At 39.0% G+C, this 21,123-nt stretch overlaps 1 protein-coding gene across 3 annotated transcripts in view; it reads left to right on the plus strand.

Annotated features, from left to right (window-relative positions):
* The window catches only part of BTBD8 (BTB domain containing 8), a 109,052-nt gene that overhangs the window by 2,784 nt on the left and 85,145 nt on the right, over positions 1-21,123 (plus strand). The window contains exon 2 of one of the 3 annotated variants that reach the window (XM_023733422.1): positions 11,528-11,725. The exons of 1 other annotated variant lie outside the window; for it this stretch is intronic. In XM_023733422.1, coding sequence (XP_023589190.1) covers positions 11,528-11,725 — 198 coding nt within the window. Of the gene's footprint in view, positions 1-11,527; positions 11,726-12,656; positions 12,750-21,123 lie in introns of those variants that run through there. One more of the 3 variants, XM_023733425.1, reaches the window with a different exon arrangement.

Here is a 21,123-nt window from a genome sequence, read left to right on the forward strand (position 1 = left end):
TTTATGGCTTTATGGTCAGAAAAGATGCTTTGTAATATTTGGATGCTTTGGATTCTGTTAAGGCTTGCTTTATGGCCTAATATGTGGTCTATTCTGGAGAATGTTCCACGTGTGTTGGAAAAGAAAGTATACTTGGCTGCTGTTGGGTGGAGTGTTGGGTATATGTCTATGAGATCAAGTTGGTTGATTGTTGCATTTAGATCTGCCGTGTCTTTGTTGAGCTTCTTTCTGTATGTTCTGTTCTTACCGAAAGTGTATGTTGAAGTCTCCTACTACTATTGTGGAGCTGTCTATCTCTCTTTTCATTGCTGTTAGGGTTTGTTTTATGTATTTTGGAGCCCTGTCGTTGGGTGCGTAAATATTTATTATCGTTATGTTCTCCTGGTATAGTGACCCTTTAATCATTATATAGTGTCCTTTGCTATTGTTTATGGTGGATTTTACTTTAAGTCTATTTTGTTAGAGATTAATATTGCCACTCCTGCTCTTTTTTGAGTGTTCTTTGCTTGATATATTTTTTTCCATCCTTTGAGTTTTAGTTTGTTTGTGTCTTTAAGTCATTGTGTCTCTTGTAGGCAGCATATAGACGGATCGTGTTTTTTAAACCCATTCTGCCACTCTCTGTCTCTTTATTGGTGCATCTAGTCCATTTACATTCAGTGAAATTATTGATAGGTATGAGTTTAGTGCCGTCATTTTGATGTCTTTTTTGTGTGTTGTTGACAGTTCCTTTGTTCCACTTAATTTTTTGTGCTGAGTCATTTTTCTTTGTGTTTTCTTTTCATCTTTTTCATTGTTGTTAATTTTGTATTTGCTGAGTCTTTATATATTTCTTGTTTTTTATTTTGATGTGTAGGATTGTTAGTTTCCTTTGCAGTTACCTTAATACTTGCCCCTATTTTTCTAAGTTTAAATCAGTCTTTATTTCTTTATATCACCTTGACTTCCTCTCCATATGAAAAATCTATGTCTACATTTTTTTAGTCCATCTTTTTTGTTTTATTGTTGTCATCTTTTGCATATTAACATCTGTTTCCCTATTTTCAATGTTTTAGCTTTAATTTATTTTTGTCACTTCTGTATCTGTGTTGATATCTGGTTGCTCTGTCCTGTGTTCTAGTCTTGGGTTGTTATCTGATGTTATTGATTTTCTAACTGGAGGACTCCCTTTAGTATTTCTTGTAATTTTGGTTTGGTTTTGGAAATTCCCTAAACTTCTGTTTATTTGGAAATGCCCTAATTTTGCCATCATATTTGAGAGACAGTTTCCTGGATGTATAGTTCTTGGCTGGCAGTTTCTTTCCTTGAAGGCTTTATGTATGTCTTCCCATTTCCTTCTTGCCTGCATGGTTTCTGCTGAGTAATCCGAGCTTATTCTTATTAACTGTCCTTTATAGATGACTTTTCATTTATCCCGAGCCACTCTTAAAATTCTCTCTTTTTATTTGGTTTTGGCAAGTTTGATTATAACATGTCTTGGTGACTTTCTTTTGGGATCTACCTTATGTGGGGTTCGATGAGCATCTTGGATAGATATCTTCTCATCTTTCACATTATCAGTGACATTTTCTGTCAATAACTCTTCAACAATTCTCTCTGTATTTTATGTTATCTCCCCCGTTCTGATACTCCAGTCACTTGTAGGTTATTGCTTTTGACAGAGTTCCACATAATTCTTAGGGTTTCTTCATTTTTTTAAATCCTTTTATCTGAGTTTTCCTCAAATAAGTTGGTGTCAGGTGCTTTATCTTCCATCTCACTAATTCTGACTTCCATTGCCTCAGTTCTGCTCCTATTCCTTTCTATTCAGTTGTCTAATTCTGAAATTTTATTGTTAATCTTCTGGATTTCTGATTGCTATCTCTGTATGGATTCTTGCAGCCCGTTAAATTTGTCATTATGCTCTTCTCTAACCTTCTTAAGCTCCTCTGTTGCTTGGTATGCTTTTTGCATAATCTCCTTCCTGATCTCTTGAAGAGTTCTGTATATTAATTTTTTGTATTCTAATTCCGGTAATTCCGAGAAATTCTCTTTTTCTGGAAAATTTCTTGATTCTTTATTTTGGGAGCTTGCTGAAGCCGTCATGGTCTGCCTCTTTATTTGATTTGATATTGACTGTTGTCTCCGAGCCATTAATAAGTTATTATATTTATTTATTTTATGTTTGCTTACTGTATCTTAGCTTCTTGTTTTGTTTTGTTATGCGCAAATAGGCTGCTTGTGTGAGCTAGCCTGATCACTGGCGCCCTTGAAGCTCCAGCATCCTGCCACCAAATGGTCAGACCTGCCACTAAGTACATGAGCCCAGGAGCCTGCCCAGTCCTCCTATATGAATTCAGCTCAGATGTTCAGGTAGTCGGCCACCAAGTATGTGGTGCAGGCTCTCACTTACAGTTCTAGACAGACATGGGTGACTGGTGTAGGCACAGGCATCTGGCTGCAGCAAGGGGTCACGCGCTGAGCAAGGCAGGGAGACGACAGCCGCCCTCAAGTTTCCAGGAAGAAAGCTTGTCCCTGTTCCCTAGAGCATGTTGGTGGGTGGGTTTTGTAACTGGACTATGAGCACCCAGTGCTATTGGCTGTAAGGATGAAGGGGCACCACTTATTCTTAGGCCCCTGTCACAGGTGGCTAGGTGGCGTAGGTGGAGCCACCAGTCCTCAGGCCCCTGACGTGGGTAGGTGAAGACCCTGCTTAATGACCAGAGCAGTGTCAAATGTTACGAACCGGCCACTTCACAGCTGAAACAGTTGAAGTTAGATTTCAGGTATATACCCTTTTACACTGTGGTAATGAGGGCCTACACTGTTGAAATGGGCCCATCCAAGTCCCTGCATGGGATAAGGCACTCTAAGTCCATGGACCCTAAGCCTGTGCCTAGGCAAAGGTGCTGTGCCTACCCTGAGTTCCTGGCTTGGGGGGCCGGCAGATTATTTTTTCCCTGTTTGTTAATTTGTTCCCTCTCCAAGGCCGGGAGAATGGCTCAATGCGCATGATGAGTCCTACTTCCGGCCCAGGGGGCTTGACAGTCGCTGAAGCTGTCCTGGACCCAGTGCAGAGCAGGAAGTGGAGGGGAAAATGGGAGAGAGATTTTTCCCAAAGGGGGGTGTTTTTGATCCATGCAGTAGGCCAGACGCAACTACTTTTCACTGATCGAGGGCCGCTTCTCACTGGTTCTGGATGGCCGAGTAGATTTTCTGCCACTGGGTCTCTTCCGATGTGGAAAACACCTCCCAAGTGCTGCTGCTTGCCTCACCATGCACCACTAGCTGATCCAGCCTGAAAGGCTCTGGCTCCCTCTTGGTCAGGTCTGGCAACTCCTCACTTCTTCCGAACCATCTCTCCCTACCCCTGCCACTCAGTCCAATTCCTCAACTTTGCCTTTGATGTTCAGGGCCCGTAGATTGTCATATATAATTGATTCACTTGTTTTTTTGGGTCTTTGTTGTAAGAGGGATCACCAGAAGCATCTGACTACTCCGCCATCTTGGCCCCACCTCCTGAAGTTTAACTTTTGTAAGCCTCATGGTTGTCCACCTTTGGTTATGGTGAATCCAGCTAAAATTATCTGTTTGCAAAGACAATAAAGCTTAGAAATCTTTCCTAGCTAATTTCCATCTCCACCCCAACACTGATTCTGGAATTTTAGCATGCATCATAGTCACCTGGAAGCCTTGTTAAGACAGAGATTTGTTAGGTCCCACCCAGTAGTTTCTGATTCAGTACATTTGGGATGCAGCCCAAGATTTTGCATTTCTCCCAAGGTCTCATGTGATGCTGATTCTGCAGGCAGGGACCATACTTTGAGAGCCAGTGAACTACCAATAACTAACTGTTGTGCAGCCTTCTACATTTTAAAAAGTACTTTCTGTCAGAAACCTACCCACACTTAAGGCACTCCAGCAGCAATAATCTGGATTTTCCTGTGATTTCCCCTTAATTTGGGCCTACCTACCAAGGATACTGCTTTGTCTCCACTAGTGTGGGATTGATGTGAAAGATGGCAAAAATAAGACTGAAATTGCCCTGTTTCTAGGGGGAGGAATAAGATACTTCCTGACCATCAGTGGCTTTGTTTTTCTGGTGGCTTTGCCTTCCTGTTCCAGGATCTAGAGTAACAAGCCTAAGGAAAGTAATAAGTGAGGTGAATAAAAGTTGTGTTCTTTGAACTTCAGGGCAGGAACTCTTACGTCATGTAAAGGTCTCTCTACTAGACACCATGAAAAAGCTTTACAACTTCATGAAATATCTTAAGGTCCCCAAATGTGAAATATAAATACAAACAAGTTTTCCATGCTACTTAATACAAGGCTAGTAATATCTTGTAAAGTGACATAATACATATGAATTGTTTTGTGGCCTTAAAGTGTTTTATGAATTTAAGGAAGGTAACACACCTACTTTATATAAAGAAAATGATGTTGAAAGTAGAACAGGTACACAATTTATCCTTGTCCTAGCAGCAATAGAAGATAGGATCCTGGTTGCTCAATAGTTAAGCATTCGGCTGCTAACCAAAAGGTCAGCAGTTCGAATCCACCAGCCACTCCTTGGAAACCCTATGGGGAAGTTGTACTCTGCCCTATATGGTTGCTATGAGTCAGAATCAACTTGACGGCAACGGGTTTGGGTTTTTTTTTTTTTTTTTATTACAAGCAAAGAAAAATAGGCAAAATGGGTTTGTTTGTTTTAACCAAGAACAAAACAAAACAACTTCATATGCTCATCCAACTACATTAAGTGCTATGCCAAGCTAATCTCTAAGTACAGCAATATTGTTGATTTATTCTACAAACAATGGAATATCTAGCCTTGTACTATGTCCTGAGGAATCAAGGATTAATAAGACATAGCTTTGGTGTTTGTAAGATTCCCTGGGTGGCACAAATGGTTTGCACTCATCTGCTAACTTCAAAGTTGGCAGTTTGAACCCACCCAGGGGTGCCCTGAAAGAAAGGCCTGGCAATCTGCTTCCATAAAGATTACAGCCAAGATGACATTAGGTTTGGTTTTTTATATCTGTGCTTACACTCTGGTGAGAGAGAGATTATGGCCAAACAAAAGCGATGAGGGGTGATTTGGAAAAGGTTTTATAGAAGAGTGACATTTGAACGAGTTATTGGAAATTGATTAGGTAGAGATTGGGAAGGGAGAGGTCAGAGGGTGTCTAAGCCATGGGAACAGTTTTTACAAAGGCAAAGAGATTTGAAAGAGCTTTATTTTGGGAAAGTAAGTTGTGTTTGATTCTTCTAGATGGCAGGGAACAGAGACTTTCATCTTACCTGGAATGATACGATATATGGGGAAGTGAGGAAAAACGAGAGACTGTTTCAACAGTCAAAAAACCAGATCCGATGGAGAATTGGAGAGTTGCTTAGGATATGACAGCAGCTATACAGGCTTACCTCATTGAGAAATGGACCATTATTCAGGATCATTGTAATAAAAATAGCTAATATTTACTGCTAGCTTACTATTTGCTAGACACTGGGCTTAAATGTAATGTTTTATTTACACCTTTCATGAATCCCATGAGGTAAATTTTGTTATTATTTGCATTTAATATATGAGGAAACAGCATTAGAGAGGGAGTGGTGGAGACAGAATAAGAACTTTGGCAGTCTGGCTCCAGGGACATTAAAGTGACTTGCCCAAGGTCACATGGCCAGAATGTGAACCTAAGCAATCTGCCTCCTCTGCAGTAGCTGGGCAAATTGACCTTCCAGTAACTTTGTTCCTTCATCTTTTCTTGTCTCCTTATCCATTTCTTTTTCTTACTCAACCATGGATTTGCTTTGGAACTCTCAGAGTGCGACCAGCAGATCCCTGTTTATTGTTGAACGTTTCTGCTACAGTTCTCTTGTTTAACTACCACATTAGCCACTGGCTATCTTTGACTCTTTTTTTTGCTGTTCCTCTTCAATTTGTCGTTCTTGGCATAGGTGACCATATGATTGTCTGATTCAGAATGGCCAATACCAGTCCATTTTAGTTCACTAATGCCTAGGATATCGATCTTTCTGCATTCCATTTCGTTTTTGACAGTTTTCCTAGATTCATACTTCGTACATGCCATGGTCTGATTATTAATGAATGTTTGTAGCTGTTTCTTCTCATTTTGAGTCATGCCGCCTCAGCAAATGGAGGTCCCAAAAGATTTACTCCATCCACGTAATTTAGGTCAACTTTGAGGAGGCAGCTTTTCCCTGTTCGTATTTTGAGTGACTTCCAACCTGAGGGGCTCATCTTCCTGACTTCCACCCTGAGGGGTTCATCTTCTGGCACTGTATTAGACAATGTTCCGCTGCTATTCATAAAGTTTTCACTGGCCAGTTTTTTCAGAAGTAGACTGCCAGGTCCTTCTTCCTATTCTGTCTTAGTCTGGAAGCTCTGCTGAAACCTGTCCACCGTGGGTAACCTTGCTGGTATTTGAAATACTGGTGGCATTGCTTCCAGCATTACAGCAACACGCAAACCAGCACAGTACGACAAACTGACAGGTGTGTCCGTCAGAAAGAACATTTCAAGATCCATCCTGAAGTACAATGCTGTCAGTGATAGGATAATATCCATATGCCTACAAGGAAGACCAGTTAATAAAACTGTTATTCAAATTTACGCACCAACCACTAATGCCAAAGATGAGGAAATCGAAGTCCGAAATTGATCAAACATACAATCACGATGCGTTGATAATTACTGATGATTGGCATGCGAAAGTTGGAAACAAAGAAGAATTGGTAGTTGGAAAATACAGCTTTGGTGACCGAAACGATGCTGGAGATCTCATGTTAGAATTTTGCAAGACCAATGACTTCTTTGTTGCAAATACCTTTTTTTCAATAACATAAACAGCGACCATACATGTGGACCTTGCCGGGTGGACTACACAGGAATCAAATTGACTACATCTGTGGAAAGAGACGATGGAAAAGCTCAATATCATTAGTCAGAACAAGGCCAGGGGCTGACTGTGGAACAGACCATCGTTGCTATGCAAGTTCAAGTTGAAACTGAAGAAAATTAGAACTAGTCCACGAGAACCAAAATATGACCTTAAGTATATCCCACCTGAATTTGGAGACCATCTCAAGAATAGATCTGACACATTGAACGCTAATGACCGATGACCAGATGAGTTGTGGAATTACATCAAGGATATCGACAGGAAGAATGCAAAAGGTCATTTAAAAAAAGACAGGAAAGAAAGAAAAGACCAAAATGGATGCCAGAAGAGACTCTGAAACTTGCTAGAGTAGCTAAAGCAAAAGGAAGAAATGATGAAGTAAAAGAGCTGAACAGAAGATTTCAAAGGGCAGCTCAAGAAGACAACATAAAGTATTATAATGAAATGTGCAGAGACTTGGAGTTAGAGGACCAAAAGGGAAGAACACACTCAGCATTTCTCAAGCTGAAAGCACTGAAGAAAAAATTCAGGCCTTGAGTAGCCAAATTGAAGGATTGTATGGGGGAAAGTATTGAACAACACAGGAGACATCAAAAGCAGATGGAAGGAATACACAGAGTCACTGTACCAAAAAGAATTAGTTGACATTCAGCAATTCCAGAGGTAGCATATGATCAAGAACCAATGGTACTGAAGGAAGAGGTCCAAGCTGCACTGACGGGAATGGCAAAAAACAAGGCTCCAGGAACTGACGGAATATACCAGTTGAGATGTTTCAACAAACAGATGCAGTACTGGAGGTGCTCACTTGTCTGTGTCAAGAAATTTGGAAGACAACTTCCTGGACTGGAAGAGATCCATATTTGTGCCCATTCCAAAGAAAGGTGACCCAACAGAATGCAGAAATTATCAAACAATATCATTAATATCACACGCAAGTAAAATTTTGCTGAAAATCATTCAAAAGCAGTTGCAGCAGGACGTCGACAGGGAACTGGCAGAAATTCAAGCCGGATTCAGAAGAGGATGTGGAATGAGGGATATCATTGCTGATCTCAGATAGATCTTGGCTGAAAGCAGAGAATACCAGAAAGATGTTTACCAGTGTTTTATTGACTATGCAAAGGCATTCAACTGTGTGGATCATAACCAGTTATGGATAACATTGTGAAGAATAGGAATTCCAGAACACTTAATTGTGCTCATGCAGAAGTGTACAGAGATCAAGAGGCAATCATTCAAACAGAACAAGGGGATTCTACGGGTTTAAAGTCAGGAAAGGTGTACATCGGGGTTGTATTCTTTCACCACACTTGTTCAGTCTATATGCTGAGCAAATAATCCAAGAAGTTAGACTGTATGAAGAAGAATGTGGCATCAGGATAGGAGGAAAACTAATTAACAACCTGTGATATGCAGATGACACAACCTTGCTTGCTGAAAGTGAAGAGGGCTTGAAGCACTTTCTGATGAAGATCAAAGACTACAGCCTTCAGTATGGATTGCACCTCAGCATAAAGAAAACGAAAATCCTCACAACTGGACCAATAAGCAACATCATGATAAGTGGAGAAAATATTGAAGTTGTCAAGGATTTCATTTTATGTGGATCCACAATCAACGCCCATGGGAGCAGCGGTCAGGAAATCAAACAACATGTTGCATCAGGCAAATCTGCTGCAAAAGACATCTTTAAAGTGTTGAAAAGCAAAGTGTCACTTTGAGGATTAAGGTGCGCCTGACCTAAACCATGATGTTTACAGTCGCCTCATATGCATGCAGAAGCTGGACAATGAATAAGGAAGACCGAAGAAGAATTGATGCCTTTGACTTGTGGTGTTGGCAAAGAATATTGACTATACCGTGGACTGCCAGAAGAACGAACAAATATGTCTTGGAAGAAGTACAGCCAAAATGCTCCTGAAGCAAGGATGGTGAAACTTCGTCTCACATACTTTGGACATGTTATCAGGGGGGACCAGTCCCTGGAGAAGGACACCATGCTTGGCAAAGTAGTGGATCAGTGAAAAAGAGGAAGACTGTCAATTAGATGTATTGACACAGTGGCTTCAACAGTGAGGTCAGGCATAACAATGATTGTGAGGATGATGAAGGACCGGGCAGCATTTCGTTCTGTTGTACATAGGGTCGCTATGAGTCAGAAGCGACTTGATGGCACCTAACAACAATTCTTGACTCAAATGCCATATCCTTGTCCATTCAGATGTGGTTAGGTTTTCTAGGTCATGTGGTACAAAGCATGGCCACGCATACACAATAAATGACTTTGGTAACTTTATTTGGAAGACCAGGCAGTCAAAGTGACAGCAGATGAGGGTGAATGGGTAGACTAAGACTAGATCATGGAGGCCTTCTTTGCTCCAGGGAAGAGTTTGAATGGTGGTTAAAGTGCTCGGCTGCTATAACCACCAGCCACTCCTCGGGAGAAAGATGTCGCAGTCTGCTTCCGTAAGAATTTACATCCTTGGAAGTCCTCTGGGGCAGTTCTACTCTGTACAGTAGGGTTGCTATGAGTTGGAATTGACTCAAGGCAGTGGGTTTGGTTTTTGTTTTATGAGATCTTCTCTTATGTCTGCCCCTGAAAAAAAAATATACTTATTTTTGTTATTGAATTATCACACTTTATAATTTTCAGGCCTGGCTTCCCTACTATGCTATAAACTTCTTGAGGACAGGATTGTATTTTACTCATCTTTATGTCCCCAGCACCTAGTGCATAGTATGTGCTCAGTAAATGATTCGTGACATCCAAGTTTTACCAACAGTCTAAAATGCTTAAGATAGGTTAATACAGTTGTTGGCAGAGCAATGAGATGGAAAGAAACTGAGCCTTGATATAGTTGAGTCATTCCTCCAACCTGCCCTTCCTCCAGATTTTACTATTAGATGAGCTGATAAACCCTGTTAATGTTTAAGCCAGTCTGAGTCAGATTTTATTTTCTCTTACTAGTAACAAAGTCCTAAGTGACACAAGTGGTTTTACAAAATAAAAATCACTGTATTTTCTCATTAATTCTTTTTTTTTTTTTTTTTTTTTTAATTTAACAAATACTCTTGGGCATCTGTTAGCCACAAGGTGGATTCCCTAGTGATGACTGTATGGCTAGCAACTGCAGTGCTTTAAAATTACCATGGGGAGGAGTAGGGGATAGGGAGAAAGTGGATGGGAGGAAAGAACAAATTGTTGTACAATTTAAGTTTTTATTAAAGTTTGAGAGACCAACACATTTTTACATAACTTTTAAAATCATTTATGAAAATAATCTGTTGATGAAAGATTGACCAAACTAAGCTGTATCTGCTCATTGTTTTCAAGGTGCTGAAAGCTTCTGTGCTTAGAAAAATTTGTTTCATTTAGGGCAAAATATGATTATTCACCAAGCAGAAATTGAGCTCTTGCTATATACTAAAGATACAGTTTTTGCCGTTGGGGAGTTTATTGTCTAGTAAGAAGAAAGACATAAAAATAATGATGCAGCGACAAGTGCTGTCGTAGAGGTATGTACAGAGTGCGATGGGATCAGAGGAAGGAGCCCCTAACTTGGTCTTGGGGGAGTGTGTCAGTGGCAGCTTTCCAGGCTTTCAGTGTAATGGATGTCTTTATCCATTACTTGTACCTCCTGTAGTGTACCGGCATGATTGCCAATTATTTCCTGCAGTACAGAAGTCCTCTGAGAATACATACCATGCTAACAATAATGCTATAGTGATATGAAGTATTACTTAATATTTAGAGAGTAAAAATAGAAAGTTAACAAAAAGAGAAAAAAAGATTGTAATCTGACAGATTCCATTATGATGCTGATTTCAATCATTCCATCACTTTACATGTAAACATAATTGGTTAGGTTTCCCATGACTGTGTCTGTACACTAGTAAAGGGATTTGAATGCGTTTCCCCTATGAGTCCATCATTTTAATAATACGTTTTGAAAAATCTGTTCCGTTAAGTCAATTCTGACTCGTAGTTACCCTTTATGTGTCTGGGTAGAACTGCACAGGATGGTTACTTCTATTTGTGGGGAAAAAAATGAAATAGAGCTTAAATGTCACATTCTTGACAGTCGAGCTTGCATTTCAAACTTGTGATTTAGCATTAGAACAAAGAGCACCAGTTTCTAATCTGAATTGTCTATTGTTATATCTACTTTGTTGGTGTTTACTTTTCTGCTTCAATTTTAGCAACATTTTTTAAAAAATAGGTTTTTTAATATTCAATGACCATGTTATCCAGTGTTCTGTTTTTCAAAATAAATCTAAAGAATATACGTTTTTAAAGGAAAATAACTATAAGTAGTATAAATTTTAAATTTGTTATTAGAAGGAATTTAATAAGAAATGATATTTTTTGAAAAAGTGGTTTTACTGTTTTAGTGAAATTATATTTGTTTTCACTATAAATTTTAGGAAATTAGTTTATAAGCCAATATTAAACAACATTCTTTAGAATGCACTGAGAACAAACTCATCTTTATATTAACTTATTTTTATTTCATGTTGCATCTCTATTTTTAAATTTATGTGTTTTTTTTAAATCTATTTAAAAATGGGTATATTATATATTTCTTAATTAAGCTATGATTCTTTCTTATACCTTACAGGCTTCTAAGGGAAGAAATCCATACAGATGTTACTTTCTGTATAGGTTGTACTTTGTTCAAGGCACACAAAGCAGTCCTTTTAGCAAGGGTTCCTGACTTCTATTATCATACTATTGGAAAAACATCAAACAATTTAACAAATCATGAGCCCATTGTTGTGGAGAACTTTGAAGCTTCAGAATTTAGAACATTTTTACAGTAAGTGCTTTCTTTATCTTTTTTCCTCTTAGATTTAAGTGTAATATGTAATTGTTTATTTTTAAAACATATGTGTGTATCTTTGCTTTTATTTCATGTAGTTTCATATCTGTTTTATAACCTATTCAGAAAAATCCATTCATTTAAATTCCAAATTACCTTAGTAAAGTAGTATTAGTAGATGCTACTTAATAGTATTAAGAGTATTAGAGGCTTAGTATTGGTATAGGCTAAGTACTTAGTATTGGTAGAGGCTAAGTACTAATTAACTTGTGATTGATCTTGAGAGAGGATAAGTGAATGGTGTGCTCTTCAATAACTTGAATGAATTACTGTATGCCAGTCAATAGCAGCAGTATTGACATTTTGGAACAGAGAATTCTTTGTTGTGGGGGCTGTCCTGTGTATTGTAGGATGTTTAGCAGCATCCCTGGCTCTACCTATTAGATGTCAGTTGCATGCCTGTGTAGTAAAGAATTTGATCTTGCCCAAAGAGAAATCTGGCTTTTGCCCTAGGCTTCTGGGGAGTCATCTGTGTCATACCTGATGGAAGTGTCATGTGGTAACTCCATAGGAGTCTCTGGGTGGAGCAAACAGTTAAGCAGTCTACTACTAACTGAGAGGTTGTCAGTTCGAACCTACTCAGAGGCACCTTGGAAGAAAAGCCTGGTGATCTGCTTCTGAAAGGTCATAGCCGCTGAAAACGCTACGGAGTATAGTTCTACTCTATAACACATGGGGTCACCATGAGTCAGAATTGACTTGATGGCAACTAGTTTTTTTTTTTTTTTTTTAGTGAATGTAAAATAATATCAGGAGTCTTGGGTGGCACAAACACTTAAGCGGCCAGCTACTAACTGAAAGGTTGGTGATTCAAATCCACCCAGAAACTCCTTGGAAGAAAGGCCTGGTGATCTACTTCCGAGAGATAACAGCCATTGAAAATCCTCTGGAGTGCAGTTCTACTCTGAAACACATGGCGTCACCATGAATTGGAATTGACCTGAAAGCGACTGGTTTTAAAGTAATATCTCATGTGGTTTTGATTTGCAGTCCCCTGATGGCTAATGATACCGTGCATCTTTTCATGTGCTTATTGGCCATTTGTGTATCTTCTTTGGAGAATGTCTGTTCGTATCCCCTGCCCATTCCCCTTCCATAGCTGTAATTTTTAGAGATAGATTGCCAGGCCTTTCCTCTGTGGCACTGCTGGGTAGATTTGAACCTCTAACCTTTCAGTTAGAAGCCCAGCAAAAACTGTTTGTGCCAGCCAGGGACCTTTCTTTGCCTGTTTTTAATTGGGTTATTTGTGTTTTTATTATTGAGTTGGAAGAGTTTTTCTATATTCTGGACACTTAACCCGTATTATCAGGTATATGGTTTGCAGATTTTTTTTTCCCATTGTGTGCATTGTCTTTTCATCTTCTTGATGATGTCAGTTGTAGTATAAAAGTTTTAAATTTTGATGTAATCCAATTTATCTAATTTTTCTTTTGTCACTTGTGCTTTTGGTATCATATCTAAGAAAACAAGTCCTGGTGGCCTAGTGGTTAAGAGCGCAGCTGCTAACCAAAAAGTTGGTAGTTCACATCCACCAGCTGCTCCTTGGAAACCCTATGGGGCAGCTCTACTCCATCCTGTAGGGTCGCTATGAATCAGAACCGGCTCGACAGCACCTAACAACAACAATCCAAGGTCACAAAGACTTACTCCTATATTTTCTTGTAAGAGTTTTATACTATTATAGCTTTAGCACTTACGTTTTGGACTGTGATCCATTTGAGTTAATTTTTGTGTATGATGTAGGAGGTTCAACTCCTTTCTTTTACGTGTGGATTTCTAGTTGTCCCAGCACCATTTGTTGAAAAGACTGTTCTTTCACCATTGGATTATCTTGAAACCTTTGTCAAAAATCACTTGACCGTAGATGTTAGGGCTTATTTTTGAACTCTTAATTCTATTCCATTGATTTATATATCTATCCTTATGCCAGTGCTAATTATCATTTATGACTTTAATGAGAAATCAAAGTTGGATTTTTATGTTTTTATGTCCTGGATCCGAGGTGTTTTTTAGATGTTAGTCTTTTAGTCATTTGCTGACATACTTTTTTCCAATTATCAAAATCATGTTAAAAAAAAAAAATCATGTTGACTTTCTCTTTGGATAACTAAATTTTAAGTGTATTTTTACAATTGGCTTATTCTTTATTTTATGCTCTGACAGTTGCTTGAGCGATTTGTTTTTCTTTATTATTTCACAGTTTCTTTTATGAAGTTCTTATAAGCATAAATGAAAAATTGCCTAACATATACTTCCCCTGGAGCCCTGGTGGCAGAGTGGTTAAGAGCTCAAGCTGCTAACCAAAAGGTCGAAAGTTCGAATCCACCAGCTGCTCCTTGGAGACCCTATGGGGCAGTTCTACTCTGTCCTATAGGGTCACTATGAGTTAGAATCGACTCGACAGCAATGGGTTTGGGTTTTTGTTTTTTTTTTTAAATACTTCTCCTGTGTGTAAGAACAGCTTGACATACTTTAAGTAGATTCTTTAAATACAATTTAGAAAATCTCTTGATCATTTCCCAGTATAGATTATAGGCTTACCATTGAGTTCTAAATATTAATTTTAAAATGTATACTTTTTTCCCCTTAGTAGACAGTATACCAAAACCAAACCAGTTGCCTTTGAGTTGATTCCAACTCAAGAACAGGCTCTAGAGTCAAGCAAGGCCTACTACTTATAGCTGTGTTAAAACTTGGACTAATCACTAACCATTATATCCTTAGTTCCTCAACTGACAGATATAATAATAGTACCTACCTCATAATGTGGTGAGGATTAAATGAGATACTCATAAAGCACTTAACACGTGGCCTAGCGTATAGTAACCAACCAGTTGCCGTCAAAAATTCTTGTATTGGGCATTATGCTGAGTGAATTTGGTCAGTCACAGAAGGACAGATATTGTATAAGTCCACTATTATAAGAACTCAAGAAAAGGTTTAAACACAGAAGAAAACATTCTTGGATGGTTATGAGGATGGGGAGGGAGGGTGAGAGTTATTCACCAACTAGATAGTAGACAAGAATAATCTTAAGTGAAGGGAAGGACAGCACACACTACAGGGGAAGTCAGCACAACTTGACTAAACCAAAGCTAAGAAGTTTCCTGAATACAATCAAACACTTTGAGGGACAGAGTAGCAGGGGCAAGGGTCTGGGGACCATGCTTTCAGGGGACATCTAGGTCAATTGGCATAACAAAGTTTATTAAGAAAATGTTCTGCATCCTACTTTGGTGAGTGGCATCTGGGGTCTTAAAAGCTTGCATCAATTGGTTCCAACCACTTGGAGTAAAGGAGAATGAAGAACACCAAAGACACAAGGAAAGTATTAGCCCAAGAGACAGAAAGGGCCACAGAAACCAGAGACTTCATCAGCCTGAGACCAGAAGAACTAGATGGTGCCCAGCTACCACCAGTGACCACCCTGACAGGGAACACAACAGAGAGTCTCTGATGGAGCAGGAGAAAGGTGAGTTGCAGAACTCAAATTCTAGTAAAAAGACCAGACTTAATGGTCTAAATGAGACTGGAGGAACCCCAGAAGGCGTGGCCCCCAGACTGTATCAGCCCAGAACTAAAACAATTTCCGAGGACAACTCTTCAGACAGATTGGACTGGACTGTGGGACATAAAATGGTACTCATAAAGAGTGTGCTTCTTATCTCAAGTAGATACATGAGACTACACGGGCAGCTTCTGTCCAGAGGTGAGATGAGAAGGCAGAGAGGGTTAGGAGCTTGTTGAATGGAAATGGGAAATCATGGGTGGAAAGGAGGAGTGTGCTGTCACAGTGTAGGGAGAGCAATTAGGGTCACATAACAATGTATGTATAAATTTTTGTATAAGAGACTAACTTGAAATGTAAACTTTCACTTAAACATCAACAATAAACAAATTCTCATATTGATTCCAACTCATGGCATCCCTGTGTGTGTCACAGTAGAACTGTGCTCCATAGGGTTTTCAGTAGCTGTGATCTTTCAGAAGTAGATCTCCATGCCCTTCTTCCGAGGTGCCTCTGGGTAGATTTGAGCTACCAACCTTTTGATTTGTAGTTTAGCTGAGTGCTTAACCGTTTGTACCATCCAGGGACTCCTGGCATATGGTAAGCACTCATTAAATGTTAATAAGTCATATTCATAGTAGTAGGCTCTATGAAATTATGGTTCTTCAAATACTGAGTGTATGTTTAAAAGAAGATGCTTGGGATAAGTCGAATTTTTTATACGTTAGAGAAAGGGAGAAATTACACCAATATTATTTTTTGTTAACATTAAAAGTGATAGGGAAAAAGATTGGTTGGGAGAAAGCATGGTAGAGTGGTGGAAGCCTTAGACTTGTTAACAAGACAGATATCCGCCTTTTCCTGGCTCTGTGTTATCTTGTTTTATGACATCTTTCAGCTCATTGTTCTCACATATGAACAGGGAAGTTGGAGTAGATACCTTTGCGCTTCATAGCGCTTGGCGGCGTGCTCTATTTTAAGTACTTAATCACATTCTATTTTGTATTAGAGTTAGTCATGTATGTTTGTGGTTATATAAACTCCTTGAAATTAGATTGTATTATTGATGTGAATATCCCAACAATATCTCATGAAGTATCTTGAACATTAAATGTGCTTATGATGCTGCCCCCTCTTTTTTTTTTAAACAGATTGCATTGAAATTGGTTTATATTAAAATAAAACATAAGGAGAGGGTTATAATGTAAAACACTGAGATTAAAATTTGTTTTAATAAAAATTCTGATAAAGTAGATTTTTAAATTTTTACTGTATGAAATTCAGTCTTTATAAGTCTCTTCAATTCACATCCTTCTTCTTAAGAAAATCAAGAGTTTAAAACGACTTTGACAAGTCATTTTATATAGAATGAGTTCAGAGATGGCTTCGGCAGTGTGAAGTAGTGCTTGCTTTATGCCCTTATGATTAAAATTCAACGCAGGATCATAAAAATCTTTGATTTTCCAAGAAGACTTACATTGTTACAGTTGTGTGTGTGTACTTGTGTCTGTGCATGTGTGTGTAAAAAAGCGAAAGAAAAGAACCTTTGACTTTTCAGTTTAACATCAATAACTGGGAAGGTGGTGGGGTCAAGTTCAATCAGGTAGACATAGAAGAACACAGAACAAAGGATTCTGCGGTTTCGTGAAGCTTTCGCAGATGGTAGCCGTTTTCTCTCCTTTACCCCTCATACTAAGGAGCCTTGGTGGCACAAATGGTTAAATGCTCAGCTGTTAACTGAAGGGTCAGTGGTTTGAACCCACCAGCCGCTCCGCAGGAGAAAAGACCCGGCAGTCTGTTCCAGTAAAGATTACAGCCTAGGAAACCCTATGAGGCAGTTCTACTCTGTCACATGAGGTCCCTATCAGTCCAAATTGACTCAACGGCACACAACGACAACAACAACCCCTTATTATTACTAGGAAGTGGGTGGGATAAGTTTCTTTCTTGTGAATGTTATTGCTACTTCTAGACCATTCTTCCTCCTTTCTTCCTAATCCCCTTATCTTTGAATCTCATTTTTTCTATGTATACCACTTGACAGTCATCTAGACCCCCAGGTCAGTCCTCATTCCTCAAAGATTTTAGCTACTGACCATTGTCAGTCGCTTTATTAACTACTGTCATAATTCTTGGTAATTGCAATAGTCAGACGTATGTTTCCAATATCCTGGCCTCTCGGTGTCTTAAACTGTTATCTTTAGTAATCTTGTCCTCTAACCTACCTCATCCATTGTACCGTGTCAGATTCTAAACCTTGCTGCTGCCAATAACTGAAACCTTCTATAATCTCAATTCCAAGTTTCTCACTTTCTAACTTTTACCTCCTATCTTTCTAACTTACTCCCTTTAGTACTCTAACTCCAAAAATGCATCCACCCACCAGGACCTGCAAATAATCCTACCACATTTTTTATTGTCTCTTATCCTCTTATGTCCTCATTTCCCTCCTTACTCAGCTTAAATTCCTTGGTCTGTCATTGTATCACTCTCTCTCTCTCTCTCTAGCCTCCCCTCCCTTATGTCCTCAGAGTTTGTTAGTTCCATGTTAAAATCCAACTTTTAAATCCAACTCATGGACTGCTCCACTTCTTCATCCACACAATTGAATGTGGCTGGAGAAAAGCACTCAAAATGCTAACTCTTCTCACTTTATATTCATGACCATGAACCTCCAGTAGGCACTTAGTGCTGACTGTCAGTCATAACTACATGCAGTCATGCTACATTTCCCTGGTCATTTGCTCTTCCATTCTTCTGGAGGATTATTTTACACCTTCTCCTTATCCCTCAACCTTAAATTTCTCCTCCATCCTCATTCTCACTAGATGACCTTGCTTCCTATTTCACTGAGAAAATCAAAGCAATCAGAAGAGAACTTTCATAAACTTCCACCGCATTGACTCACTTGCGTATGCGCCCATATGCTTTGTCTTCTCTCTTGTTCCTATTGATGAACTGTCAGTGCTTTTAAAGTCAGTCCCTCCACTTGTCCACCAGATCTTATCCTACCCCTTTTCACCTATTCAGGGACATTGCTCCAGCAATTTTCACTTTTCCACAAAAGTTTTCCCTCTCTTAGATCTTTCATCAGCATATAAACATTTTCTTTTTTTCCTCATCTAAAAAACAATCAACTGTCTCCTGACCCCACTTTCACTTTAGCTAATACTCTAATGCCATGATCCCATTCACATCAAAGCTCTTCAAGAATTATCTGTTATACTCTCTTCAATCCCTCTCCTCCCATCCTTTCCTTTGTTTAATTCAGATATAATTCACATACTGTAAAATTCACCCTTTTAAAGAGTACAGTTTAATGGTTTTAGGATATTCACAAAGTTGTGCAATCATCACCACTAGGCATCTAATTCCAGAACATTTTTATCACCCTAAAAAATCCCATACCCATTAGCAGTCACTCCTATTTCCCTCTTTCCCCAGCCCCTGGCAACCATAATCTTCTTTCTGTCATTTGGGATTTGGCTGTTCTGGGCATTTCACATGAATGGAATCATATAGTATTTATCCTTTTGTATCTGGCTTATTTCAGTTAGCATATTGTTTTCAAGTTTCGTCCTTACTGTAGCATGTATGAGAACATCATTCCTTTTATGTCTGAATAATATTCCATTGCATGTATGTACCAGTTTGTTGATCCATTCATCTGTCGATAGCCAAAAGATGGAAAAAAGTGCCTATTGTGAATAATGCTGCTATGAACATTGGAATACAAATATCTTCTTGAATGCCTGATTTCAGTTCTTTTGGGTATGTGTCTAGGAGTGGAATTGCTGCTTCATATGATAATTCTGTACTTAACTTTTTGAGGAACCACCAAACTGCTTTCCACAGGGACTGCACCATTTTACCTTCCCACCAACAATGTTTTTCCACATCTTCTCCAACGCTTGTTATCCTCCATTTTTTTATTCTAGCCATCCTAGAAGTTTTAAAGTGGTATCTCATTGTGGTTTTCATTTGCATTTCCCTAATGATTATAGGGTTGCTATGAGTCAGAATCAACTCAATGGCAATGGGTAATGACTAATGATGTTGAGCATTTTTTTATGTGCTTATTGGCCATTTGTAACACCAACAGTATATCTTCTTTGGAGAAATGCCTATTCCTTTACCCATTTTTAAATTGGGTTGTTTGTTTTTTGTTGAGTTGTAGGAGTTCTTTATATATTCTGGATATTAAATCCTTATCAGATGTATGATTCTCAAATATTTTCTCCGTTCTGTAGATTGTCTCTTGACTTTCTTGAAAGTCCTTTGATACTGTAAGAACGACATGGGGGCTACTGTAAGAACGGTGTGGGGGCAGTGTCTGACCTCCTCCAACCCCACAAGGGGGAAGGAGAACCAAGATCAACAGCCCAAGGCTAATTCCTATGGGGTGGAGGCCAGACAAGCCTACTCTGCCATCTCTACCAATTCTGACACCAACCGTCCCCCCTACAGCCCTATTTACTGGGTTCGTTAATTCATTTCAATGACCACACAGAACTCAGAGACCATACTCACAATTATGGGGTTTATTAGGGAAGTAACAGTTACAATTCAGGCTCAAGAACACTCAGGATACAGTTCTTCCGTTAGGATAGCCCCTCCCCAGCTGTGCTCGCAGGCATGCCTCTTCCTGGTCCTCAGTGTCTGCCCAAAGGCACTCAGCTTTCTCTTTGGGCGAGAGAGGCCACTGTGCTGACTCCTGCTGCCAGGTCTCTGCTGCTGGGGTCTCTCCTTCCTTGGTGGTGGTGGGCTTCTCTTTGCTCTGGAATTGGCTCTCTTTTAAGGCAAAGTTGACCTGTCCCCTTGGTAGGCCACAATTACCCTATCGCACAATCACCTGGGTGGGAGTTACAAGCCCATGGCTAGAAAGGCCACACACAGATATATACAAATTTTTCATTTTGATGAAGTCCAACTTACCTATTTTTTTGTTGTTCCTTATGCTTTTGGTGTCATATTTAAGAAGCTATTGTCAAAAACAAAGTCTTGAATTTTTGCACCTATTTTTTTTTCCCAAGAGTTTTATGCTTTTAGGTCTTATATTTAGGTTACAGATCCACTTTGAGTTAATTTTTGTATATTGTGAGATATTGGCCCAAGTTCATTCTTTTGCATGTGGAGATACAGTTGTCCCAGCACCATTTATTAAAGATACCATTCTTACCCCACTGAATGGACTTGGCACCTTTGTCAAAAATCAACTGGCCATAAATGTATGGGTTTATTTCTGAACTTTCAATTCTATTCCATTGGTCTATATGTCTATCCTTATACAATGAAACCTATGAGAGCTGAAACTGGACAGGATTGCCTTGTTTTTCTAGGCCTTGCAAGTTTCCCGCCTTTGACAGGGTGCAGTCACCACTTTTCTATCGCTCTGTATTTAATGGAAAATATTTGTGTTTTCTTTCTCTGACAGGTTTCTGCCTTACACAGATTCCTGCTTTTGCAGGTTTTACTGTACCAGTACTACACTGTTTAGATTACCCTAACTTTATAGTAAGTTTTAAAATTAGGAAGTGTGAGTACTCCTGCTTTATTCTTCTTTTTCAAGATTGTTTTGGCTATTTGGGGCTCCTTGCAATTCCATATAAATTTGAGGATTGACTTTTCTACTTCTTCGAAAAAGGCTGTTTGAATTTTGATAGGGATTTTGTTAAATCTATACATTGCTTTGGATAGTATTGATATCTTTTTTTTTTTTATTGTTGTGGTTTAAATGAAGTTTACATTTCAAGTTAGTCTCCCATACAAAATTTTATAAATACATTGTTATGTGACCCTAATTGCTCACCCCATTCTGCGACAGCAC

The sequence above is a fragment of the Trichechus manatus genome, unplaced genomic scaffold (assembly GCF_000243295.1).
Source record: "Trichechus manatus latirostris isolate Lorelei unplaced genomic scaffold, TriManLat1.0 scaffold00058, whole genome shotgun sequence".
NCBI lineage: Eukaryota > Metazoa > Chordata > Mammalia > Sirenia > Trichechidae > Trichechus > Trichechus manatus.